The sequence below is a fragment of the Hypoxylon fragiforme genome (genome assembly GCF_022984875.1).
Source record: "Hypoxylon fragiforme strain CBS 206.31 chromosome Unknown GGS25scaffold_2, whole genome shotgun sequence".
NCBI lineage: Eukaryota > Fungi > Ascomycota > Sordariomycetes > Xylariales > Hypoxylaceae > Hypoxylon > Hypoxylon fragiforme.
The window spans coordinates 1,510,894-1,537,905 of record NW_026054757.1 but is presented as its reverse complement, the minus strand read 5'-3'; the positions used below and the strand labels follow the sequence as shown (position 1 = coordinate 1,537,905).

Sequence of the window (27,012 nt, the reverse complement as noted above, 5' to 3'; positions counted from 1 at the left end):
GCGCTGTGCGGGAGGTTCCTCTTCTGTGCTGTGCTTGTGTTGTGCTGTGCAGCGAGTGCAATCCAATCCAATCCAATCCATCCATGCAAAAGTGGCTAGTGCAGGGAGGGGTGAACGGTTCAAAGGTTGGTAGGCTAGAATTGGAATCTTGGGAGTCAAAGACCCGATCTGATTGAACGAAACAAAAAAGAAAAAGTAGGTACGTACCGGACAGTTGTACCCTTTTCTTCTTTCTAATGATGACAATTGATGTTCCTTCCTATTTTTTTTATTTTTGTTTTTTTAATTATTTAATTCGGCATGTTCAATCCTTTGCCGTGTAACATAACTAATGACATTAAACCGTGTAAGTCGCGTTAGATATTGGACACGCTAAGTAACCTTATTGTACCCAGGATGCCAAATTAAGGCGGCTGGGTACGAGGAGATAGCTTGATAACGCTAGTCGAGCAGACACTTGAGCTTGTAACGAAGAGCGGGGACGTTGCTCTTTGACTTGAACTTCCAGGAAAGAGTAAGGACCAGTCGGATTGGCAAAACGACAAAGTGGGTAGGCTCTGAGTGGGTGATGAAAGTGGGTTGGTATCATGGTGGTGAAGGTGAGGCGGGTTGTGGCTTTTCTGGGCCAAAGTGGTAAGGTGGTAAGTTACAAGTTATGCTTACGGTAAAGTGGGAATGATGATAGCCAGATTAGGTCAAGTGAGTGCATGCGGGCCGGCTGCACGGGTTCCCAAACGGTACGTGCTCTGGCCTTGTAATTAGCGGTGTTATGCAGGGCTTTTTTTGGGTACCTCGGTGGTGGGTTGTAAAACGGTTTACAGGGCAACCCGACAGCTAGAACAACATTGAACAAGGGCAGTGCTACTTTTAGTGGAGATAAGCACCTTCTAAGTTCTAGGTACATACCTACAGTTGCATGTACCTAACATTTACTATCTAGGATACAGATATGTAGTCTTCGCTTCAACTCAATCGGCCTTCTTGTGCTATCGATGCGGTGTGCAAACGCCATGTTTATTCACACCGCTAATAAGAAATATTTTAGTCTTGCATTGAATGGTTCTTTTAATGCATCAGGATAAATATTTTATGGAGCTATTGAAGTTGGGAGTTGGTATGTAACGGTGACTAAGTGTAATGTTTATATCAATGTTGTTGATATGTAAAAATGCAAGTACAACATTGAACGGTTGCGATCAGGAGGGGTATTTTCAATAAAAAAAAAGAAAAAGAAAAGTTGGCAGGTTTTGTAGTACGAAGCAGCTATTGAAACGAGTGGGATGTTTGGCGGGGGTTTAAGAAACAGATCAGCTCTAAAAAAAAATTCAATTGGATTGAACATTGAATCCAATTCAAACCTCCAGCCACAAAAAAGGGGGGGCAACGGTGGGGTGGGGAAATAAAAGGTGAAAGGATGCATGTGTAGCCAGTACATGTCACTCCATAGTAATGAATATGAGACTTATTATGAGTGAGCATGTACTGAGTACTCAGTACCTAGTATTTTCCCAGGATGTATGATAATCGAAGAATGAAAGAACAGCAATAGAACTTGAACCATACCCCTGCAACGCCGAGGGGTCCGTCTTGCATGTGCTAGTATGTATACAAGTACCTACCAAGCAGGGGATCCGAACACGTCTCCATCGTCTCCATCGTCTCCATCGTCTCCATCGTACCCTGTACAATTCCACTTTCAACTTGGCGTGCCACGATTCATTTTGTGACCCGTGACCCGTCCGTGTCGTGTCCAAAAAAAGAAAGAAAAAACATTCCTTCTTTCAAAAAGAAAGAGATGCTGCACATGATATGATAATATTCCCATCGAGAGAATCGGAGCATTGAAGCTCTTTTAGTTTGGCGGGGAACAGATGACGGTCGTATGTACCTATCTTTCATCTCCGATGCATCTCAGAGACATCTGGACTCATAATATGCTATGTATCAGTCTGTCAGAGAAGGGTAATAATAGTCTGGGTAGGATCCTCTGATAAGATTATTCTAGTAAGGGCTAACACATAGTTAATTACATGTAGCTTCCTACTGACATAGACATAATAGTGTGCTCTCAGTCAGGCGTCGCTCGTGAGATCTAGGTCCAATGGCGATGAGGCATGTTGTCAAGTAAACAGATTAAACAGATACATACATATGAGATATAAAATCGGATCTCTACTAGGCAGGTATCTACATATAGCTATGTGAGTATTATAGACTATGTATGCGCACACATACCTACCAGGTAAGTGTGTACATATTTCCTACATATACATAGTAGGTGATATACATAGGTAGTAGGTGTGTGCGATTATCTACGTGTTCAGCGGCACAAATGGGGGGCAGCGAACCCCTTCCGAAAATAGCTGTCGAATCAGTTGATACTATGTAGATTATATGCCTGATACCTACACTAGACACACTACTAGGTATTTAAGCTGCAAGCTGATCATCCGCCTCACTTGCATCATGCAAGAGACTGGAGAATAGAGGCTTAATGCTGCCGAAATAAGGACATCCCGACCCCAAATTCCTGGAATTCTTATCCTTCTATACTTATCTTCCGATAGATATTAGATAAAAATACAAAAGATGAGTATGATGAATGTAGAAACGGCACACGGTCCTCGATAGATAGATAGATAGTAGAGAAAATACATATGTAGATGGCATTGCTAATATGTACCTAGTACCAAAAGCTTCGAATGCCGACTACCTACACACCTGCCTTACCTCCATCTCGTGCATGAGCAAAGTCCCCGGGACCCCCTCCCTTATGGCTTGCCGAACTACACAACATGTTGCCCTCACCGTTCTCCTGAGTGGTGAGGGGTTGACACTTGGGAGCGGGGCAAAGAAACGGCTTCGATGAGGGGCTCATCCCCAGCCTGATGATCATTAAGTCACAATGATATAGGCACATAAATAGGTTGCATAGTATCATATATAGAGTAAATTGTGTGTATTCCAACGAACAGCTTAGTAACTAATTAGATACCTAATTGTTTCAAGACGATAAACTACCTACATATCTAGAATACACACGAGGCACAATATCGTGAATCAACAAAAATATTTCATCTTATTCACCTTGCCATTTAGTGATTAGTACGGAACAGAAGGATCTCTTTCTACGGTGAGAGAGAAGAAAACTTTTTCATATCCTTGTCCGTATAAAATGAAGACTATCTTCTTAATATACCCGAAATATTGTCTAGGAAAACATCATCCCTCCCTGGTTCAAGGTTGAATGTTCCCCGTAAATTACGTTGGCCAGACACCATCACCCCCCCCCCCCCCTTAGTCCCTTGCAACGCCCGTTAAGTCGGAAGTCCGTCCCACCGCCCCACGGCGATGACAGGTTCCCCGATGCTGGATACCCTCAAGATCACGGGATGGGCTATCCGAAATTCTTTAAGTCTCCTGTCTAAGACGTTCTAAAGTGGAGGAAGACGGATTCCTAACCCTCTACGTTCTTCCTAAGGCTCTTTCACGGAATGCCGAATGACTGCCCCGTACTTGACCGCGTGTCATGGCGTTAGCGTGGCAGGACCTTAGAGGCTTATTAACACTTCCACTTGACGAAAGACGTAGACCGCTTCGTCGTTTTATGATATTAGGTCCTTACATATTCGGTGAAAAGAGGCAGCTCAGCGCATCGTTAGCCATGCGTGTCCCAATTGCTGCCCCATGAGAATTCACCCCCCCTCCCCCCCCTTCCCTAGTATGAGCACTGATCCTACCCTGGGAAACGTGGGTTCAAAGCCCCTCGATTCCTCGACCCCTCGATACCATAACCTACCTGGTTATTTAGAAACACGCGAACAGATTGTTCCATGGTATGGTTCTAGAAGCAGTGGTCACTAACGTACGAGCGACAAGTCCTGAATTGTCTCGTCGGGCCCCCCTTCCCACACATTACTTTAACAGATCCTATTATCGTGAGTTTTGAAGAGTACTGTTTCCCAGTACTGGCATTTTAGCAGAGACGAGACAGGTAACAAGTTAAAGAAACTATGTACGCTTGGAACACGAAGTGGAGTTGTGTTGTTGTAACCTACACTACACCATTAATCCACCGCACTAGCTACTGGAGCCCAACAGCGTCTTGACCGTCTTGTCTGATGGGCTCCGCTGGTCCGCTTGCTGTATGTATTGCACCCTACATGATACCTAAATATCCATTTTCTGATTTCTGGAGTACAGCAGATCTTCCGCGGTCGAAGCCCTTGATTAGCTCCCGCCCTTAGATGTAGGGAGGAGAGTGTGCTTCGATGTCGTCAGAAGCGACCAACTTCGCTTCCCTCCGTGCTTAGCATGATGAAATGGAAGCATAACGGAGCCGATCTAGGCCAGATAGATGATTTGCATGTATTCTTATGCGCAGGGTTGCGATTCAGCGAAGCTCGCAGCCCGGGCCCCCTTGCGCTCTCTCTCTCTCTCGCGAGTTCTTGTGTACGTTGTACTGCTAACATGTACATTTACCTATGTACACACTATACCGATGCAGAGAGATTGGAACGGTCGAAGCGTGTTGGGAAACGAGGTCCTGGGGTTCGCGGGACTCTTCCGGTCGAGCTCCACGTGTGCTAACCAAGATCGTCAAGCCAAAGTAGGACTAGTATAGGTAATATCCGCAAGCTATGCACAGAGGGCTAGGTAGTAGGTATTGTGACAAATGTGTCAATGTGGAGGAAAAGCACCAAATAGGTTCGAGGGGGGTCCCACATGATGCCATTTTCGGATTATTTAGTACACATTTCATCATCTTCATCATGTCATATTTTTTGAGACCAGTCAAGTTTGCAAGGAGATTCAGGAGATAACTAACGCTTCGAAGGGAAAGAGAAAAAAAAAAGAACAGAACACAAAAAAAAAAAACCAAGATGTATCGAGATTGGGCGTCCCAATGATCTGGGATAATTCATTAATTACCCTTTTGACGCGCATTTACATAGGCGCACACAAATCGAGGAAGAAACGCTGCGGCCTGGGCGACCGCCTTAGTGTGGTGTAGTCGTCGTCTTCTCTCCGGACCCATGGGACTCACCCCCTGAAGATCACCACCTCGTGGGAGATAGTGTTCTCGTACCGCACTTTTATCTCATCCAACGCCACGTGAGAGGGCAGAGCCAATTGGAGTGGTCAAACACCTAAATTATGTATGCTCTTTATTTCACACACATATTGTGTACAACTTGTAACACGCGATTACATTTCTGGCGCTGTTTGTGCAATCGAACTATGGATGAGAAACGGCTTGGCCGGTAATATTAGGTATTATACTCGTACTCGACGCGGAAGAAACCATCCAACTGGCTGGCCTGAGGTGCGCATTGTTAGACATCGGCAAATACACACGAGAAAGACGATCAATTACCTCTTGGAATCGATTTCCTCTCTTATTTCTTCTCACCGCAAAACATTGCCAGAGGCCGCCGAGATGAGAGGGAAGACGAATGAAGGAGTTGCGTCTGAGCCAAGCGGACAAACAGTCGCGGTTGAGACTTGCTTATTGGAGGAGATCCCAATAGCAAAGCAATCAATCAATCGAATCACTTGGGCCACATTCATTATATATTTGAGGCCCAAGTCGTATATATGAAATTGAAATCTTGCTAACAAGAAAAGTTGGGTCAGAACTTGGACCTACTACTATGGTATGTATGTAGTAGTGCATTCCCATTCATGAAAAAGGGGCGGCTCGTTCTTGATATCAAACCTGGGACTCCATGATGCCGACGACGGTCGTTGGATGGGTAGTCCCGCTGCTCCCGCTGTCGCAACCCGCGAGCCATAGCCCGTTCCAAAACTTCCTTGTGTCACACAGTTCCAGCACAGGTTACATAGTCAATGTCTACGTCTATGTCTGCCAGTGCTTACATGAAGGTAGGCTGGTACGAGTACGACATTGGACTGACGCAGTGTGCGGTTGGACTGCATGGAGGGGCGTGTCGGCCCTCGTTGAATTGCAGGATTTCTAAGACAACCTCCTCACGTGGGATGGAAACTGGCGGGCAAGAGAGAGCAGACGTTTTTGCGTTTCCTCGATGTTGTGCAGCCAGCGTCGCAGGATCGAGCAGATGACAACCAGGTAGGCATGGTGACAAACATGGTGGGATTGAAGAGCTGGAGGATTCCAGGGTGCCGTTGGTTCCTACCACATGGCCTGGCTGTTCCTGTTTTATCTACATGTAGATAGTATCTAGTAGAGTTAGTTGAGACGTGGGGGGTGGGGGGTCGATACTCTACAATATGTCCTTGTTTTCAGGAGTGACTATAGTTGCCTGTCTTGCGTTGTTCTTGAGGTTACCTTACCTCTTAGGTGCAATATCTATATACAGTTGTTATACTAGATCTTGGAAATCTTGTTCTTCATGGTAGTAGTGAGGGCTGACGATTAGGTATTACATAGCAAGGGTGACCAGAGGCGGAGTGAACATGAAATTCAAATCGTCGCTATACGCGGGGATATATTGTAAAGTACGGACTCATCATTGATGTAAATGCTGCTAATATTGCACAATGCTACCACATACCTATTACTACTTGGCGTTGCTCACTTCTCACACCGTATCAGTAGGATTTTAACTAGTTATATCGACCTTCTTTCCTCCCTCGAGATCGTCCTTTATAATTTGGGCAAACAATCGCTACTATGTAGGTTAGATTACTGTATTCAGTGACAGAAACCCCTCCTCCCTCTGTTCTATCCCTACCAAAACCAGCCGTAGAATCCTAGATCGGACTCGAAGTTCCAAGGAGGTTACTGCAGGGGTGGCTATACATGTGTACAGATATACATACATTACCTGTAACCTACCTAGCTAGTCTCCAGAAGGTCGGGTTGGCTAACATAATAGGCAAACGGGGGGTGGTGCTCGAGCCTCGGGGTTTGATTTGATAGGCAGGTACATACATCCATTAACATACCTGGGTAATCTACATACAAATAGTTAGTGTACTAGAAGGATTGATCGAACGATCTTTGATTTCGGCCACCATCGCAACAGGGCAAGGTCCTTGAAGTGGAAGGTTGCTAGTATCGACATTGCCCGGGACTTGTGATGACGGGGGTGAGGTCTGTGGGCAAAAACCCTTCTATGCGCGTTCGAAATATTCCGAAAAGCACATCCTTTCATCGTGCAATACAATACATGTATGTAGAGACTACAGTAGATACAGTATGTACAACTGCACATGTATTGTCTCCACGTGTATTGAACATGCGAGAGGAACATTAACTGGCAGGTTGCATCAGATGCAATACAGTACTCATGAACTGTACGTCTATTGGTATGTATGTACAATTCTACTGGGATTTCGTAGCCGGGACCATTATTGGGAACGTCGCACTGTACTACTAGCAGTATGTACAGCATCGCTGGTTCGCCAAGCGTAGGAGCACGAGGTTGTTGCAGGCTGCATTGCACGCGTGAAGCCTTCCCTGAAGTTCCCTCCTATCCGGGCAACGAATTGAATCTCCAGCTCTACTACTATTAGTAGTAATTCACCCATCATAGGGCTTACCTCTTTTTTCCTTGGCGATTGCTAATCCATGTATGTTGCTACCAAACATCAGTTCACTTTCATGCGTACTTCTGTAGCAAGATGCGCTCCGATAGGAGTTGATCAAGTTGTTGGTATTGTACAATACCTACATACAATACATACCTACCTATGGTGATATAAAAAGGCTCATGGCTTAGTTATGTCTTCATATACATATGTAGGTACTGCATGTAGGTAAGTAGGTACCTATGTAAGCTTCCATGTTATCTTATGTATGTAAAGGAGCACCGAGAGCACCACCTACTGGTATACAAGTACTAGTTGGCTGGATGGTAAGCACATTAACGTGGAATAGGTAGCACGCATCATCTATCTTACTCATGTATCAATTGATGAATAATGGTATTATTTACCTTTCTCTAGAAGTTTTATTTTTTCATACCACCCCTTTTACACCAGCATGATAAATAACATGTTGGTGGGCATCCTAAAAGGGGCCTTGGAAGTATTCAGTCGGGACCGAATCAACAATTACATGTAGTGTTAGTATCGTATGTGTGAATCAGCATGATCAATGGAATCGACTCGACTACGACATGACTCGGCTTAGATTCGAGATTCGATAGTTTGTGTATCCGATAAATCATTTTACGCCCAAGTTTCATTCTCTTTCGAGTTTCCGAGAAATGTTCGAAGCTGACAAGTATGACCTGCCTGCCGGCCTACCTATTTACCCTAGGCGTTATTCAGTGTTGCATTATTCTCGACAACGGGAGTATGTATTCTTCCAACTTTTCAACGTTCCTGATATTCCTGCAGGTTTGAACTCTGCCTTCGACTTGCATGATCCGGAAGTGGCAAGCACCCGTGTGAAGTTGTATGTACGTGTAGGTAGGTGGTAGGTATTCGACGCTTCTGGGTTCATATGGCTGTAGTAGGTAGTCAGTGTATATTCATAGCAGTCATAAGAAGTCATGTCAACACCGAAGAGTTGATCGGGATTTGAAGATATTGACGACTATCATTGATATATGTATGAGGAAGAGGGGTACCGGGCCCAGCTATCCTAGGATTCCTAGCACTGGGGCACTGGGAGACCACCTGGGCATCTACCTATGTAGGTAGGTACAATACAGTACTAGGTTAGAGACCTAAGATCACCCGCTACAGCTAACTAACTAACTAGATGATGACTAGAACCGTTGAGCAAGCTAAAGCACTAGCTGACCCTCCAAGGTTGTTCCAGGGCTATTACATAACGGTACAATACCTACAAAACACACTAACTACCAGTCTACATAGTACCACCACTACAAACCCTTGGTAGTACCTACCAGAATACGTGCAACCGGAGTACACGCAATATACGCTGTCAGACATCATAAAAATAATGTTTAATTATCGCCCATCAAACAATAACTAGTACTAGTATGTAAATGTATGTATTGTACGGGTATTGTGCAACAGTTCCGGAACTCCCATAGGTTGTAATTCCGATCTTGGGATTTACATACAATAATACAATACATAATTGATTAGATACATAATATAATGTAAGTACCTAACCTACATGTAGGGAGAGAACAGCGTGGTAGTACAATAGAAGTACAATAGAAGTACAATACAATAGGTAACGGGCCAGGAAGAACCAGACCAGAACAACCGAACTAGTTAGTCTTTTTTCTCGTTAGCGAATTGAAACTCCTTACCTTCCTTTCTTTTTTACCCGCCCAGTCAGGAAGGGTCGTCCACCATTCATATTATCTCCAACCCTCAATCCACACCAAGCAACAAGATCTTTGGCGCTTGGAGACAACCTTTCAAACGGGGTTAAGAAGGCTTGATTGAGAGAAGAAAAAAGATTAAAAGAATTAAGAGGAAAAAGAAGAAAAAGAGAAAAAAAAAGAGAAAAAAAAAGTTAAGAAGCATGAGAGTGTGACCAAAAAGGTTAATCTACCTATCTATTTATCTCAAGTACTCAAACTACTCAACACTACTCAAAAACTGCCTACACTACTCGAACTACTCGAACTACTCGGACTACTCACCAACTACACCGTATACTCTTATCCTTCTATCCTTCTTTTAGTTCTTTCCTTCTTTCGACCTTTCAATTGGACCTTTTTATCAAGAACACGCGCTTTCCCCCTCCCCCCTTTTTATCTTATTCAAAAATCCCCCATTAGTGATTTCTGCCACGATTAATTGCGGCGGCGGTATTTATCAACGATCCGATATATTACTTTTCATCTTACTGCGATACAATCTCTTAGACCGAGCACAGCCTGTGCCAAATCGACCTCCTCCACCTAGTTTCATTCTCCCGCTTTATTTCTCCCCACGTCGACTTGGACATGATTTAATATACATTCTTTTTCTCGGAATCCCGTCTAGTCATCGCCTAGCGCATCCGACATCACAATGCTCATGACGCAGTCTCCAGTTTCAGCCATAGTAACAAATCAGAAAGATAACAAGTACAATTCGCGCAGCAGATCCCGATCTAACACCATCGAAAATAATCCCGATTCTGCAATTGAACTAAGAAACCCGGCATCGTTGGATCGTTCCAGCGGTGACCGCGATAAGAATACGCACACGTACACCATGAACGGTATACTAGGCACCGCGCCCCCTGGCACGTTATACGTGCGTGCCTTGTACGACTATGAGGCCGACGACCGAACCAGCCTGAGCTTCCACGAGGGCGACGTCATCCAGGTCATCACTCAGCTGGAAAGTGGGTGGTGGGATGGTGTGATCAATGGAGTCCGCGGATGGTTTCCAAGTAACTATTGCCAGGCCATCACGAACCCCGAAGAGATCCCCGAGCATATGCAAAATGGCGACGGAGAGAACGGAGATGATGAGTTGGAGGATCGAGTAGTATACGAGGAAGAATACGAAGACGACAATGAGTCGGATCAAGATGATTTCAACGCGTTGCCTCTTGAGGGCACAAGAACTACTAGGAAATCTGGCGCCGACTTCTGGATACCACAAGCCACGCCTGACGGGAGATTGTTTTACTATAATACGATGACTGGAGAAAGCAGCATGGAACTCCCGCTCGAGTCACCCACTTCCTTCAACGAAAATGGGCCGAGGGACCGCATGAACGTGAACATGCCGGAGAAAACAAGACTTCCTCCGGAGATGATGGCCCGAGGTTTGATGCAAGACGAGGACGATGATTCAGAAGCGACCTCAGCTTCGGAGCTCGAAGGTGAATTGCTCATGAAGAGCTCTATAAGCTCCCTAGTAAGTGAACCTCTTTTTTCTTTTTTTAAGCCGGAATGAGTGCTTTTTCTTCTATTCTAGCTTGCTCACGTAATATTTTCATAGCCTCCTCGGCGTCGCGCTTTCGGTAGCGAGAGTGTTGGGGTCTCTCCGTCACCGTCTATGGACTCTATGAATGGCTCACAGGGTATACGATCGCGAGCTGAGACTTACATAAACACTAATATCCCATTGTCCGCTGCCGGCCACGTGCCGACGTTGGCATCTGCCACATCTTTCACCGGTACCAGCTTCAATCTCCCGCAAGCTGCCACGATACCTCGCTCCTTTTTTGACGACGGCACTGCCCAACCTCTAACATGGAACCTCCTCATAGCAAATATGAAGCACGCTATCGATCGCTACAAGGATGCCATTATGACTAACAACCGGTCGGAATATGTTGCCCGCGCTGAGGATATTTCTGATCACTTGCGACTACTCTTGGCGGCTGGATCGGGGACTACTGACAACCATTCTGGGCAGCCCTCCATTATTTCCACTAATAAGGCGCTCTATCCTCACTTCCGAGATATGATGTCGAAGTTCTCGAAGCTAGTTATTTCGTCGCATATAGCTGCGGCGGACTGGCCGAACGCCGAGTCAGTCCAGAAATGCTTGCAGGAAGCCGACGGCGTACTTGGTGGTGTTTTCAGCTTTGTCGAGGTCGCGAGGCAGCAAAGGGGCGAAGAGATCCCACGCCTCTTCCCTGGCTTCGTCATCGGCAGTACAACGGGAGGCAGCTGGCAGAACAATGGACTTGGCCCTCGCGATCCCATTACGTCGAATTTCTTTGAGGACGACGATGGTTCTAACGAGCCAACTGCTATGTTGGACGGAAGACTTCTCGAAAGGCTCGACGAGTATAAGAGGATGCTGGTTTCCAGCATTAGGGAGCTAGAGAAAAATTTGGGGGTATCCGAGAAGGTCGTATCTCCGTATAAGCATGAGCTCATTGGCAACAACGTATGCATCGCTGGTGGGAGGGTGTTGGAGATGTTCAAGCCTTGGGTTGCGCTGATCGAGTCTATCGACCTATCGTCATTGGGTGATACTTTTCAGACACCCCAGCTCGCCGATTTCAGCACCAACAAACAAAGCATCTACGACAACATATCCGACCTCGTCCTAGGATGCCAAGCCGTTGCTGGTCCTTTAGGGGATGAATGGAGCGAGGTCCGTGGCGAGTCGTTAGAAGGCAGGTTCGACTATGTCAGGCAATGTGCGAGAGCCTTGGAAATGAACTCGTCTCACATTGGGCTTTCGCTCCAGCTCCTTTCTGAACAGGTGCAAATTAATACACACGAGACCCGCATGCGAGAAGACAGCCTATCGAGGGATTATCCCAGGAGGGATACGATGCCTACTTACGGCTCACTACATCTCCGCGTAGATTCTCGTAGTCCATTAGATGGTAGGCCAGGCCTCATGGGCTCTTTATCCTATACCGAAGGGGACAGTCCACCCATACACAGAAAGGCCGGTGATATGTCAAAGGCTGCACGAATTTTGGGAGAAAGCGCCGTACCCCAAACTCCTATCCAACAAGTCGAGGAAACGCCTCCGTTCTTACGACTTGACCTTGAACAAGACTTATCCTGGGATCTCAAGGTCACACCAGCAGCCGTCAAGGGTGGTTCATTATTAGCTTTAGTCGAGCAACTCACAAGGCACGATAAATCCGACTTTAGCTTCAACAACACGTTCCTCTTAACATACCGATCCTTCACCACGGCCCGAGAGTTATTCGAGCTTCTAGTCAAGCGTTATAACATTCAACCTCCAGAAGGGTTGAGCAATGGGGATTATGAGATGTGGAGAGATCGAAAGCAGAAGTTGATTCGGTTCCGAGTGGTAAATATCATCAAGAGTTGGTTCGAAAACTACTGGATGGAAGAGCGGACCGATGAGACGAGGCAGCTGATCCGCGACGTGTACGCGTTCGCAAGGGACGCTGTTAAATCTACAGAGACGCCCACTGCCAGCAATTTAATAACTATCCTAGACCAGCGGCTCAGCGGGAAGGATGCCCTATCCAAACGCCTCATCCAAACACCTGCGAACAATGTCCCACCGCCAATCATGCCGAAGAACATGAAGAAACTCAAGTTCCTCGATATCGACGTGACTGAATTCGCTCGCCAGTTGACGATAATCGAGTCCAAACTCTACGGCCAGATCAAGCCGACGGAATGCCTTAACAAGACGTGGCAGAAGAAGGTTGGCGAAAAAGAGCCCGAACCAGCGCCGAACGTGAAGTTGTTGATTCTTCATTCTAACCAAATGACAAATTGGGTTGCCGAGATGATCTTGGCCCAGATGGATGTAAAGAAGCGAGTGATTGTCATTAAACATTTCGTTTCCGTCGCAGATGTAAGTGTCCACCAACTTATCTAGTAGTACTACATGATAGACGTCCCATTCTAACGATTTCCAGAAATGTCGGGGTCTTAACAACTTCTCTACCCTGACCTCTATTATCTCCGCCCTCGGCACAGCACCCATTGCTCGTCTGAAGCGAACCTGGGATCAAGTTCCAGCTCGAACTATAGCAGTTCTAGAGACAATGCGACGTCTGATGGCAAGCACGAAGAACTTTGGTGAATACAGAGAGGCTCTGCATGCTGCGAACCCTCCATGTATCCCTTTCTTTGGTATGTCTCCTACTGCTTATGCGCCATCATCTTGCATCTTATTCGCTGGCGACTAATCATATATTCCACAGGCGTTTATCTCACTGATCTCACTTTCATCGAAGATGGTATTCCTTCGATTATCAAGAAGACTAACATGATTAATTTCGCCAAGCGTGCCAAAACGGCCGATGTGATTCGCGACATCCAGCAGTACCAAAATGTGCCATATTCCCTTCAGCCTGTGCCAGAACTGAAGGATTATATTCTCAGCAACATGCAAGCTGCCGGGGACGTACATGAGATGTACGATAAGAGTTTGGTGGTGGAGCCGCGCGAGCGTGAGGACGAGAAGATTGTCAGGTACGTTCATAATATAACAAGAGGATCTTAGTAGGAATTACACGGAGGCTTATTTGCTGTGTCTACAGAGTTTTGGCCGAGTCCGGATTCTTATGAGCTGGCCCGCTCTCACTTCCGCGATGAACTACAATACACAGCTAGCCATTTGGCCTCCCCGAATCAGCCATATATGATATCAAGCAGAAAATGCTAACACGAACTCACTAGCTCACGACATAAGTGAACGAATCACATCATCTCGACGCCGAACTAGACTACTCTTGCGATGTTCACGTGGAGCTATAACATATTACTAGGAAGGTAGAACCCATTTCAGCTTGGCGATATACCCATGGTTACGATGCTCACCAGGCGATGGAGGTTCTCTGAGCGTTTCTAGTAGTTTTTGTTTTTGAAGAATTTTCCCCAGCATCGAAGATCGTGCATATGATTTGGCTATTGGGAAATTCCACACGGGGTTTGGGGAGTCATGGATGCAATGTGGAGTAAGATACCTATCTGTCATTTTGCTTCATCTTTACCGAAGAGTAATCATGGGATACCTCTCTGGAACTATACGTGCGATTTTTTTTCAGGACGCCAGTCAGCCATGGATGTATCATCGAACAGAGTAGTCAGCAAGCAGGGGACGCCAAAGTTCTTCGGTGGAATCTAGATGGCTTCTACGACAAAAAGAAACAGCACCAACAACGAAGTAAGCGATGAATCAAGACGAACAAAAAGGTTCCAGGGAAATCCCGACCCTAGAAGGATATCAGAGGAATCAACGGGATTATTCAAAGTGGCCCATGATCAAGGGCATTTTATTGTACATGAGTACCACATAGACATCGTTCGCTGTTCAGACAACTACGTAGTTGGTCTATTTTTTTATGTTGTTTTAAGGTATGTTCTCCGTGGATTTTACGGGAACATAAGGGCCCCTACCCCCTTTTTTTTTTTTTTACTTTTTGTGTTGTTGTTTTTTTATTATCATCAGAAACGGCTTGTGCCATGCCGAACCATACACTGCCATCCTAGGCGTATGTCCTTTTGTCAAGGCTATCTATATAGATGGGTTTAGACCCGGGCGACATTTTTACGATTTTTATATCAAGGAAAATAAACAAATAAATAAAAACAGAAAATAAGATATCAAATCATATATGACTCGTCGATATGATCGTGATGTGCTGCATACCTGGTACCTAATAATACCTAGGTAGGGGATGTAGTAGGTAGGATTCAGATCCTATTATCATTAGTGTAGGCATGCTAGGTAGGTAGCGTCACAACAACGATTCGGGCGTCGGGAGGAGCGCGAAAGGATCGATAAGTACACTGTAGGTATGATGTGCATGCAATCAACATACATATGCATGAAACTGGAGTTTCTTTTTCTTTTTCTTTTCTTTTCTTTTTTTTTTTTTTTCCAATGTTTTTACAGGTGCAGGTAGTTAGTTATTTAGGGTACATTATTTAATTATATACATATACAATGCCTAAGTATGTATCTATTGCACAATGCTACATACTAGGTAGGTATAATTCAATATTTCTATCTAGATTCTAGATAGATATGCAGGTAGTTAGAATACCCTAGGTTAGGTACCTACACATGTAGTATTGAGCGCGCGAGCATCAAGGGTTGTGTCGGGTGTGCTACCTAGGTGGGTACCTAGGTAGGTATCGAGCCCTACATACCTATGTACATATATATATATATATAGGTGGGAGCCTACATGTAGGTAAGACGACGATAGGTACCTACATATGTACTCATGCATCCGAGTTACATACATACCTAGGTTAGGTAGGTATAGGTATAGGTAGTATATGTACATAGATACATACATGTAGGCCATATGCTACGTGTACCTACCTACCTAACCTACAGGTTACCTATGTATTATTAATCCTGATCAGAAGGATGTCCATCTCATTCCTGCGAGCGAGTCAAGTGGTTGTTAGATATATACCTAGGTTAGGTGGGTTGTATGTTATTAGTCAACGCACACACACACACACACACACACACACACACACACACACACTTGGAGCCTGATGATTCCTTCGTGGGATATGGAGGCAGGGTAGATGAGTGTCTACCTACTATGTAGGTATGGTTACGATACCTGCCCACCTACATCCATATATTGATGCTGTATAACTCGAGCTCAGCTCACACATGATTGGTCCCAATACGCCGGCTTGGATTATGTATTACTAAGTAGATGAAAGCGTCAAGTCTCTGGGTATACGAAATACCACGCACTTAAGTTAAGGGGGGGGAGTACTTAGGTAAGTAGTTGTCATGAATATAGCACATATAACTGACATGGCCGATCACACCCATATACCTAACATATAGGGATAATCAGCGAATTCTTCCGTATGGGTTAAATGGTATCTTGAATCAACGGTATATGACATTACGTAGGTTACTTATTATTGCTAACAATACAAAAACTTTTTCCAGAAGCGAAAGAAGTTCTAGCTCAACAGTACCTTTAGGTATCTGTTGTGCGTGCCAGAGACACCCAGTACGCAGGGCTCTTTCCGCAAAATTCGTAAAAGAAACGGACGGGAATCACGAGAAATCATGAGATCATAAGACGTAAACCGACAAGATAATCCGGATTAGTGTCGGTGTAATTTCTCCTTGATCTTTTGACCGATGCTCTTCTTATCCTTCTTGTCGGCGTGCTTAGCATCGTTGCCGTCAGCAGAAGCCTCGTTGGCATCTGGTTGCTTGTCGTTAACATGCATGCCTTTCTCTCCCATCAGACCTGTGCTTGTGTCAGCGATGATTTGTTTAACTCGTGACTGGACCAACTCAGCCAAAGCATGGTTGGACCACTGGTAGTACTTACGGTCAGCTTCTCGTCCGGCACCTGGTTTTGTGGCATCAAAGTCACCCCCATCGGCGTTTAGTCCGTTACTCTTAACATACTGCTCGCCGGTACCCTCACCCTTGCTCTTCGCATTGGGACCGTCTTCATCCTCTTCCTCATCCTCTTTGCTCTCTGAAGGCTGCTCCGCGCCGGCAATGCCTTTACCCTTATCCCTAGACAGCTTTCCGGCATCACCGCCATGCTCACGCGCCACCTCGTCGAGCGGCTTAGGCCCAGGCCCATCCAACTTCTGGGCCTCATTTGGACCGTCATCGGCGTCATTAACGTCGGTGGGCGCAGACTTAGGGTTCGTCTGCGGATTTTCGGGGTCCCGTGTGTCGTTCTGGGACTTTGTGGTATCTTGTGGTATGCTCTTAGCCTTCAAGTTGGTAGATGGGTTGTTAGGCGTCTCCTTTGATTCAGCCGCAACACCAGTTTCTTTGGAAAATTCAGCAGCTTTGGTATCTTCGTGTGCCCCATTTGTCTCCCCATTTGTCTCCCCATTTGTCTCTGCCTTGGCAACTTGAGCTGCAGGATCTTCTGTTTAACAAGCATGCTATGTCAGTATTTAGGTAGGTGGGTAGGTGTATAAAACAATATAGGGGTAGGTATTTACCAATGTTACCAGCATCGTAAGGCTCTCCCTTAGAAGTGTCGCCTCTCTGGCCTGAAATAGGCTCTGGGCCGTTTTGGTTGCTCTCGCCCCATACGGCGGCTACGGCAGCATTAGCCATGTTGTTTACGGTCTCCATGGTGTAGTTGTTATAATAATAGTAATGTGTAAATAAGTATATGGTAGTTCTTAGGTTGCTCTTAGGTTATAGATCTTGGGTAGGATAGTAGATAGTTTACTTGGCAGTTGAGAGTGTGGGTAAGATATGGGTAGGATATGGGTAGGATATGTATGTAAATGTAAGGAAAGGTTTATTTAAAAAGGCGTGGCATCAATGTCTTACATATGTATCTAGATTAGGTTTATTATATGGAGTTCCATGTTACATATATGTTTGTACTTCATGGTTGTTACACATACAAGTATAACAAGGCATACCTCTGACGTCTTTCATGATGGCGTAGATGGCTTCCCTTGCAGGGCAAGGATGATGGCTAGGACGGCAGGAACATTGTACAAAGAAAAGCTAGTATAGTACATAAATACATTGTAGTAGCCTGTTTAGCAGGAAATACGAGGGAAAAGCGAGGAAGAGAGCAAGCACATGTGGCTTGACGACATAGCAACTGCCTTACAGTAGTGTCCAGGAATGAGAATTGGAAACTTCTATTGGTTGCCATTACTTATAAGCTCATGTCAACGGTGGAGTGGGGCTATAGAAAAAGAAACGATGACGTTGGTGGGGTCAAGAGACTTATCAAACGTCATCATATTTTTTAAATCTGAATGAAAGCCCGTTCCTGCTGAGAAGCTTCGCCGTTTCGGATCTGTTTATCCTCTTTTATTTTCTCTCCTACTTAATTGCTTTCTAATAAAAAATTTAAATCTTCAAACAACATTTGAACGTTGAACCTGTCCATACCTAAGTACCTATGTAGACACACAAGTGCGCGTGTCTATGACCTCTATATTTTTATAAGGACTTCAACTCTACATAGCACGATGCTGGCCATGAAAGACTAGACACTTCTTAACAGTTATATACCCGTAGCGCTGACCCTTCTTGCAGTACTCGGTTCTTGGCGCCCGTGCATGTGTTAAAGGCTTTGGCTCAGATTCGATGATTTCTGACTTACTAAGTGTAGGCCTAAGCTTCAATGTTATCATCAAAATAATACTTTAGCAGGCATCCAGAACACTGACATGCGGTGACTCGATAACTATCTACCTAGGCAGGCATATGTCCAAGATTTACATTTATTGTTGTGTTCGAAACATGTATATGCATCTCTAATTACGGGTGGCATACCTATAGCCCAGCCTCGTCATGCGTCTGGCTGCTATATTTGCTTACGTCCTTTTCTCAGCCCTAGCCGCCAGCCAGACACCTCGCTCGCGTCGTCAGCTTTCCCTGGGGTCTCAACTGGGGTCTCAACATGTAATCGGAAACAGCGATACTGGTCATCGCAGACGGCCTCAGTCTCCTATACCCCTGGGCCAACCTACGAACCCGGAATTACTCACCGGCTTCGTAGCATTTGGTGATTCCTACAGCGCTGGAATCGGTACCGGTTTCAAAAACAAGGAAGATGATTGCCGCCACGGCTTAGGCGCTCATGCAGTGTTGATCATGGCCGACTTGAAAGCCAGTCAAGGGGGGCGGGACTCTACAGCTTTCCAGTTCTTATCATGCACCGGGGCTACGACTACGCAAATTCTCTCCGGTGGTGACGAAAGCCAAATCGATACCTTTGATATATCCGTACCGGCCGACTTCGCGCTTCTATCTATCGGTGGTAATGACCTAGGTTTCTTTGATGTAATGAATGCCTGCGTTTTTCGCTTCTATAATTTCTACTCGGGGACCTGCGATTCGGCCTTGGCCAACGCGCGCGCCCAGCTCGAGGGTGGCGAGTTCGAGCAGCGCCTCTATATCCTCATCATGGAGATCTTGGATAAGGTACGCTGGGAGAAGAAGCCCTGGTTTTTTATCACGGTTACGGGTTACGCGCGCTTTTTCAACGACGTTACCGATGACTGTGACGGCAGGAGCTTTGGAATTTGGTGGCAGGGCCCCAAGCTTAAAAAGGAGTTAAGACTTGGCATGAACGCATTGATACTCACGGTTAATGCCAAGATTCGCAAAACGGTCGACTCTATAAACTCAAAATTTACCAAAGACAAGCTGGTATTTGTTGATTATGATGATGAGTTTGACGGCCACCGGTTCTGCGAGGAGGGAGTCGTAGAGCCAGACTATGAGCGTCAGGATTCTTGGTTTTTCCTCGTCGGGGGACCGGACAACGCGAGGAATAGTACGCAGCCCAAACGGGTTTCTCGACTTGAGACCTTATCTTCGGACTCGGCTTTGGTGGACCCGTCTTCCTGTCTCGCACCAGCGCAGAGATCTGGGGATTGGGGTGAGTTAGCCTTGTGCTATATGGCCATGTCGAAGCACGAGGACCCAAGTCTGCAGTTTGCTCGTGAAGATGCCGTCGGGGAGAATTCGATGTGGTGGGTTCCGACGTACTACGGCAAGACTTTCCATCCCAAGTCTCTTGGCCATGAAGCTATAAAGAAGAGGATTTATGAGGTGTGGCGGACTCTAGAATAATGTTTCATTCGTCTCTCGAGGCTAGGACACCATGGATGACTGGCCAGCAAGTATTGCTTTGTGGAGGTACTTTGATATATAAAATAATTGTAATAATTATGACTAGGTAGAAAGTAGAAGGTAGACGTATAACGACTGGGGTGTTTATAAGCTTTTATGTTTTTATGTGGAAGTGAAGCTGATATAGATCTACCTATATCACTGCCATCGTTAGTTAGCCTTGCCCAGTCCGGTGTGTCATCATTCATGGACACTCGTAGCTATTCATGTCCGAATAGAGCTGGTATGGGGGGGGGGGGGGGGGACACATCACATACGGTAGGCACATTATTAATCCAAAGAAGGGAGATATAGGTATACAATGAAAGTATTAGAAGGTACTCTATCCGTAGAAGCTTAGTACTAACCAACCTTAGGTACATACTTTTATACCCCTATAACTTGACACTCTTGATCAACCCGGGCTTGATACCCGTCAGCTCTCCCGCATACCCACCCCGTCCCTCGCCGCCCTTGTACACGGGCTTCATGCTCCTGAGCTTCTTCTGCTTCTCGGCGTACGCCTTTCTCTTCTTGACGCGGGGGTTGCGCACGTCCTTCTTGCGGTGCGGGGTGAGGCCCTTGTTCTTCTGGATCTGGTACGTGATCTTGCGCTTGCCGTCCTCGCCGACCTCCTCCTTCTCCACGATCCTGTCGGCCTTGCCGGCGGCGGCGACGGCCGCTGCCCTCGCGGCTTTGTCCTCCTTCTTCCGGCCCGAGGCGGCGGCGACCATGTCGTAGTACTCGTCCTCGTCGTCGCGCACCGCGTTGGCGACTTGGTTGTCTTCGTCGTCGCTGGCGCCGCCTAGATCGGCGCCCTGGGAGCTGTGCTTGCCGCGCTTCTCGGCCTGGGCGTTGAGGCGGGCTTCCCGGTCCTTCAGCCGTTCGCGGTACGGAATATCCATATCACCACCCGCGTCTCTGCCAGCGTCTGCGCGGCGATTGGCCTTCTGCACGATTTGCGAGGTGTAGAATCTGAGACTCTTCTTGCGAGCTGCTTTTTCGGCTGCCGATCTGGCATCCAGCGTCTCTTCTTCTCCGAAATCGGAATCGCTCTCTGGGGCTGTAGCTTTCGTCTCTGTCCTCTTCTTCGGGTTCTTCTTGCTGACGAGCGCATCGAGGTCTCCAAGTGATTCCTCAATGGCCTTTGCTTGACGCTCGGCCTTTGCCTTTGCCTTGGCCTTGGCCTTGTCCTTCGCTTTCTTTGCCGCCGCGGCCTTGGATGATTTCGCAGTAAGCTCTGATTCTACCTCGACCTCCTCCTCGATTCTGGAGAGTTCTTCGTCTGGCGGAGACAGTAGATCACCGGCTACCTTCGTATGATCTGCCATCTTAAGATGCTCTACCTTCTTCCACGCATCTCGGCACTCAAGCAAAGTTCCCATGACTTCGTGGTCTCGTAACTCTGTGGGGTCGAGAGTCTTTGCGGTTCCATTACTGACATCTCTAGCTGGCGATGTCAAGGTGGCGAAATACATGGCGAGTGTAGCGACATAGCAGCCAAGGATCCGGTATCTGACCACCGGGAGCGATTTAGGTGGCTGACTTTCGGCTTCTTGCTGGACAGTCACGAGTAGAGGTTGCAGTTGCTGAAGTTCGTCTGCCAAATAGTCAAACTCTGGGTATCTCGTCCGCAGCAGGCGATATCTTTCTTCAGGGCCCAAATCTGCGGGGATCTCGGCGTCCTTCAAGACTTCGGTAACGACGTCGTTCTGTTCAGCATCCTGGCCCTCGGGCGCGAGCCACTCGGCTTCGTCGAATATGAAATCGCTTTCCGCCATCTTGGCCAACTTCTTCTTCTGCAAGCGCCGAGCCTCCTGCTCCTCCTCTAAAGCGTCGGCCTCGGTTTCAGGGTTGTCGGCATTATAGTATTCCTTCCTGGAGGAACCCCACCAGCCAGAATCTCCTTCCCCCCCTTCCTCACCCTGGCCAGATTCAGAATCGCCATCGTCCTGAGCCTTTTTAGAGGATTTGGTAGGTTTGCGCTTGTAGTCGTCTTCGTCCTCGTCGTCTTCAGATCCCTCGTCATCGTATGCAAGAGCTTCTTCGTCCGAGTGTTCTAAGAAAGCGTCTTCCTCTTCCAATCGCTTCTGCTTCTTGGACTTGGGGCCATTGTCGAACATAATTTCGTCCTTTTCCATAAAATGCTCATCTTCGGAATCGGCAATGTCTTGGTAGGTAGTGATGGGGCCGAGTCTCGCATCGGCAGGATTATATTCGCGGGGACCCTTTGGTTGCGAAGGGTCGCTGGTAGCCTTTCTCTTCTTTGCCATGATGTTTGGAACCTGTAATCGCAAATTTGAGTTTTGGTTATGGCGCTTGTTCTGAGGTTTGTTGGAAGAATGGCGAAGATATGCGTGGGGGTTATCCAGAGGGAATTCTAAGAAATAAGAAATAAGAAATAAGAGAAAAAAAAGTTCCAAACTTTCAAGATTGAACTTGATTATCTCTTATCGATACGAATATTGGACCCTCATGACAATGCAGTGTGGAGGATCGTTATCAAGGCACGTGCCACCTGTTGGTGCTTGGCTGACAGCTGCTCGAGACTCCAGTACGGTACCTGAATAACCAGGATAGTCGTAGTCGCGACCAATCTAACTACTAGGCAGAATTATATCAATTGATGTACGGCGTAGCTGCCTAGGTTCATCGAATTAAATGCATGTGTTGTGCTACATGTATGTAGTTTAATATGGATATGTACCAATTGATGGTTCCCCTTTTAAGTTTGTCATAAACAGCAATATTAAGGGAATTTAAGGTAGGTACTGACCGTACTGTAACTACATAGTACAGTCCTAGTAAGTAGTACATGTAGTTGACCAATTGACCTTCTTGGCTTTTCTTGTCTTGACACTCTTTTACACACTAAGCCACTCACATCTCTACCAAAATTTAATAATCATGGGGGCCTCTTGGAGCAAAAACCACCTACCGTTGGACGGCAAGGTACGTAAGCACTAGCTAGCTCCGTGTTGCGTTTTTATCCTAAATGTTCCTAAATGTTCTAATCAAGAAACCCATCTCCTTGTATAGACTGTCCTGATCACCGGAGCCTCCGATGGCATGGGCCGCGCCGCCGCCCGCCTCGTCGCCTCCAAAGGCGCCAACGTGATCCTGGTCGCCCGCAGCGTCGAGAAGCTCGAGGCCGCCCTCGTCGAGCTCAAGGCCGCCGCCCTGCGTCCCGACACCCAGCGCTTCCACTACCTCACCACCGACGTCTCGAAGCCCGACTACGCCGCGCCCCTGTTAGCCAGCGCCGTGGCCTGGAACGACGATAAGCCCCTCGACGTCGTGTGGTGCGTGGCGGGCACTTCGAGACCGGACTTCTGGATCGAGGCGCCGCTGTCGCTCACGCGGACGCAGATGGACATCAACTTCTGGGGCAGCGCTGAGATGGCGCACGCGATCCTGCGCCTGTGGTGCGGCGCCGACGCCCCCGTCGTCCCCGAGCCCAAGCACCTCATCTTCACCTCCTCCGTGCTCGCCCTCTTCCCCTGCATCGGCTACGGGCCCTACAACCCGGCCAAGGGCGCCCTGCGCGCCCTCGCCGACACCCTCGCCCAGGAGCTCGAGGTGTACCCGCAGAACGTCAAGGTTCACATCATCTACCCGGCCTCGATCGGCAGCCCCGGCTTCGCGCGCGAGAACATGACGAAGCCCGAGATCACGCGCATCATCGAGGAAGGGGACCCGGTCTCGACGCCCGACGCCGTGGCCAGCAGCGCGCTCCGCGGGCTTGAGAGCGGCGACTACGCCATCACCACGGCGCTGCTCGGCCACGTCTTCCGCTGGGGCTCCCTCGGCGGCTCCCCGCGCAACAACTGGCTCCTCGACACCCTCATGGCCTGCCTGATCCCGCTCATCTGGATCTTCGCGCTGCCCGACGTCTACGGCAAGATCCGGAAGTACGCCAGGAGCCACGGCCACCCGTCCACCTACCGCGGTAAGGCCATCGAGGGCTTCGCGGAGCACCAGGATCCGGCTACCGATGTAGGTAAGAGCGACTAGATTAGACCAGGTATCTGCCTGCCTAGGTACGTAGGACGGCAAAATGATAGACGGGGACGAAGGGGATAGGATACCTAGTAGGATAGGAGACCCATCCATCCATGCGCCTACGAAGAAGTTTGTAATATACCCCGATTTTACGCGTGATGCTTGCTTCAGAGACTTTCATTAGGTATCGTTAGGTAGATTGGACGTGGAGGGGGAAACAAAAAGTAAACTCATAGAAACCTACATACCTAACCCAAGTAACCTACCTAGCCTAGGTGGTCTTGCTACATACAGAGGCTCCCAGGAGATAATAATATATGGATAGCTACCTACCTAAAGACAAACACTTGATTGACCTTCCCCCCCCCCTCTCTATTCGTAGCACGATATAATGTATATGGTTAGTCTTGGTGTAAATTTACTTGACAATGCCAGATCGATCCGCGATATCCAGGTGCCTTGCAATCGTCATCTAACCTACCTAGGTAGGTACCTAGATAGTGTCTTATTACGTACCTAGTACTCAGGTTAGGTATATCACGTAGGTACTCAGGCATGGAAGTATAGGCACAGCAAGAAGTCCACCACATCATCATCATCATCATCATTACACAAGTTTAACACAGCATGTTTCTTTTCTCATATATATCTTATTCATCGTTAAGGCAACCGACTAAGTTACTGGGCAGTAAGAGCAAGCAAGCAAGCAAGCCAGCAAGTCCTTGAGAGACACGATCCCATCCTATCTGCAAAGCAAAGATAGATGTCCCAGGGACAAGCGACAACTATCTACTAGGTAGGAAGTTCATATAGGCACCTAGTCAGCATGTCGTGCCAGACTGGGCCCATCCTTGCCTCATGCGTATGGCAACTCCAAGCACCTGGTGTACCCATATTGGAACCTATGTATGTATTGACAGCAACTGATATCGTCCCAACGTATATAAATGCAAGAGCAAAGCGAAAGAAAAAAAAAGGGAAAAAAAAAAGAGGCCACCAATAAAACAAACGATTCCACCCTAAACTCCTATGCACCGTGAGAAAATTCAGGAGCATTGCTTTCGAAGGCCTATCGTAAGATTCGACTTGGTATATTCAACCGACTTTTCCTTCCCTCCCTCCCAAAAGCGATCAGATACCAATAAGTACTGGAGGAATTTATGGAGACTGCCGGAAGTTGGGATCGGAGTCGGGATAGGGTTGGTTGGCGGATGGTGAGGGATAGTGTAGCTCCGATGGAGAAGTCTCGCCTGGGACAGGGTACAGGGCCGCGCTCTCAAAGCCAAGTCCGCCAAGCCTAGTTCCCTGTCTGGGATTCTGTGATGGAGATGCAATTTGGCTGGAACCCCGGATAGGGTACCGGGGCATATGCTGCATGGGCACTTCAGCGTGCTGCTGACGGGTTGGAGCAGGGCGAATGCTACGATAGCGAGGGCGAGGGCGAGGGCGAGAGCGTATGGCTATGCCTTGGGAGTCAACTTCTCGATCTTGATACTGGCTCTCACGTGTATGATGAGGATGGTGTCCTACCTAGGAACCATCTTGCTCAGTCATAACCGCTTGAGCAGCTCCCTGCTGGCCGGACTGCATCTGTTCCTCCTCGACGGCTTCCTCGTACTGGATAATATGAGAAGCCATTATGCGCGCACTAGCTTCGATCAAGAGCATGTGGCGGGTCTTTTTGTCCGAACCGCGGAACTGCGCAATGGTCTGCTGTACGTTATGCCGGACCTGCGGGTCGCTAGAGGCTGGAAGCGACGCAAATGTAAAGGGTGCCATGGCAGAAGCTGCCACAGAGGGCATCTGGAAGCCCATGCCATCACCGCCGAGCATCTGGGAGTTTGCTGGAGGGTTGCGTGCTTCTAAAGTCATCTAATTAGCACCCTATAAAAATAGAACAATAGTGAAGTGGCACTACTAGGTAGTATAATAAGGAGGACATACCATGAAAAGAGCAACGGGCTCCGGATGCATTGAACCAACAATTAGCGCAACTACCGCATAGTTGGCCATTGACCACAACACAACTGGTCCACGGCCCATGGCCTTTATGGCAGTTTTTGCAGGGCTGAGGTGGTTCTTCACCTGAAATGTGCGCGAAAAGAGCCTCAACGTTACTACGTCGAGCCAGGTTCAGAGTTTGTTCGGGTCGACGTTGTTGTGCAGGTCGGGCACCGGGTTCAGTAGCCAGTCGCTTGGCTAAGGCGCTCTCAATAACAATATTATGATACCCAGATCGCTCAGCGATCTCAGCAGTAGTCTCAACCCTTGGGACATCATCTTCCATATGACTTCCACCAAGCCCGTCATGCTGTTCATCAGGATTCTGAACGCTGTTGGCTAGAATATTGGCAGCGGTCAGGTCTAGGTGTTGCTGATGCTGTTGTTGCTCATGATGATGTTGAGCGGCGGCGGCGGCAGCTATAGCAGCCTCTGTATCAAATGTGGGATGATGATGGCTATCCTCATCGCCGCTGGCGTCGGGATTGTCATCATCTTGTGGCTCGAGATCGGAGGTTTGAGGAAAAGAGTCATTGATGCCGCCGACTCGACGACCGGGGCGAGGACGTGAAGGGGTAGTCGGCTTGGTGACTTTGCTCGGTCGGCCTCGGCCGGGAACCAGAATTCCCTTCATCTTGGACAGGTGATTTAAGAAACTCCGCCCGCTGGCAGACAGTTGGTGGTTGTTCTGGTGATCTGAAAGGAAGGTTAATGATTTGTTTCAGCTGCCTGACAGCTGTGGTTACAGACCTTTTTGAAACTTTCTTTTTTGGACTCTGCTTTCTTTGGCTAGGATTGCTAGCGGCAGAAGTTCGGTGAAATAGATGGTACTTATGTAAGCGCTTAAATGCTGGTACTAGTACCGTACTACTAGGTAGTAAACTACTAGGTACCTAGTAACCTAGGCACATAATATGCAGGTACTAGTACGAAGTAACTACCTAGTAGTAAGCCAAACTAGAATGAGTGCGGTCAATGTTAGTACAAGATATATTCTCAACTTCAACTTACAATGTCAAGCCAATATTCTTGTTTCCTTTTATCTTTATTTTGCTTAGTTGTGGTTGGCTAATGCTGTTGGAGTGG

The 27,012-nt window shown here is 47.3% G+C and overlaps 6 protein-coding genes across 6 annotated transcripts; 3 read left to right on the top strand and 3 right to left on the bottom strand.

Moving 5' to 3' along the window:
* Positions 1-10,116: 10,116 nt before the first annotated feature.
* On the top strand, positions 10,117-13,880 carry GGS25DRAFT_512891 (ras GEF; the record flags this gene model as incomplete). The annotated part of the gene is made up of 5 exons (XM_049262834.1): positions 10,117-10,770; positions 10,855-13,161; positions 13,226-13,442; positions 13,514-13,784; positions 13,853-13,880. The coding sequence occupies 5 exons, from the start codon at positions 10,117-10,119 to the stop codon at positions 13,878-13,880; spliced, it is 3,477 nt and encodes a 1,158-aa protein (XP_049119976.1).
* A 1,896-nt stretch (positions 13,881-15,776) lies between these two features.
* Positions 15,777-17,922, bottom strand: GGS25DRAFT_475241 (uncharacterized protein). Its single transcript, XM_049259695.1, has 3 exons — positions 17,274-17,922; positions 16,637-17,197; positions 15,777-16,552 (listed from the first exon to the last, which is right to left on the bottom strand). Exons 1-3 carry the CDS (start codon positions 17,407-17,409, stop codon positions 16,404-16,406), a joined length of 846 nt encoding a protein of 281 aa, XP_049119975.1. The 5' UTR covers positions 17,410-17,922; the 3' UTR covers positions 15,777-16,403.
* A 402-nt stretch (positions 17,923-18,324) lies between these two features.
* GGS25DRAFT_118253 (SGNH hydrolase) lies at positions 18,325-20,169 on the top strand. Its single transcript, XM_049256101.1, has 2 exons — positions 18,325-18,411; positions 18,503-20,169. The coding sequence occupies exon 2, from the start codon at positions 18,598-18,600 to the stop codon at positions 19,882-19,884; it is 1,287 nt and encodes a 428-aa protein (XP_049119974.1). The 5' UTR covers positions 18,325-18,411; positions 18,503-18,597; the 3' UTR covers positions 19,885-20,169.
* A 70-nt stretch (positions 20,170-20,239) lies between these two features.
* GGS25DRAFT_475238 (Sas10 C-terminal domain-containing protein) lies at positions 20,240-22,623 on the bottom strand. The gene has a single exon (XM_049259694.1). It carries the CDS (start codon positions 22,194-22,196, stop codon positions 20,319-20,321), a length of 1,878 nt encoding a protein of 625 aa, XP_049119973.1. The 5' UTR covers positions 22,197-22,623; the 3' UTR covers positions 20,240-20,318.
* GGS25DRAFT_475237 (3-ketodihydrosphingosine reductase tsc-10) lies at positions 22,612-24,336 on the top strand. Its single transcript, XM_049259693.1, has 2 exons — positions 22,612-22,875; positions 22,963-24,336. Exons 1-2 carry the CDS (start codon positions 22,831-22,833, stop codon positions 23,935-23,937), a joined length of 1,020 nt encoding a protein of 339 aa, XP_049119972.1. The 5' UTR covers positions 22,612-22,830; the 3' UTR covers positions 23,938-24,336.
* An 850-nt stretch (positions 24,337-25,186) lies between these two features.
* Positions 25,187-26,673, bottom strand: GGS25DRAFT_118218 (uncharacterized protein). Its single transcript, XM_049256100.1, has 3 exons — positions 25,870-26,673; positions 25,456-25,784; positions 25,187-25,391 (listed from the first exon to the last, which is right to left on the bottom strand). The coding sequence occupies exons 1-2, from the start codon at positions 26,558-26,560 to the stop codon at positions 25,456-25,458; spliced, it is 1,020 nt and encodes a 339-aa protein (XP_049119971.1). The 5' UTR covers positions 26,561-26,673; the 3' UTR covers positions 25,187-25,391.
* Positions 26,674-27,012: the final 339 nt, after the last annotated feature.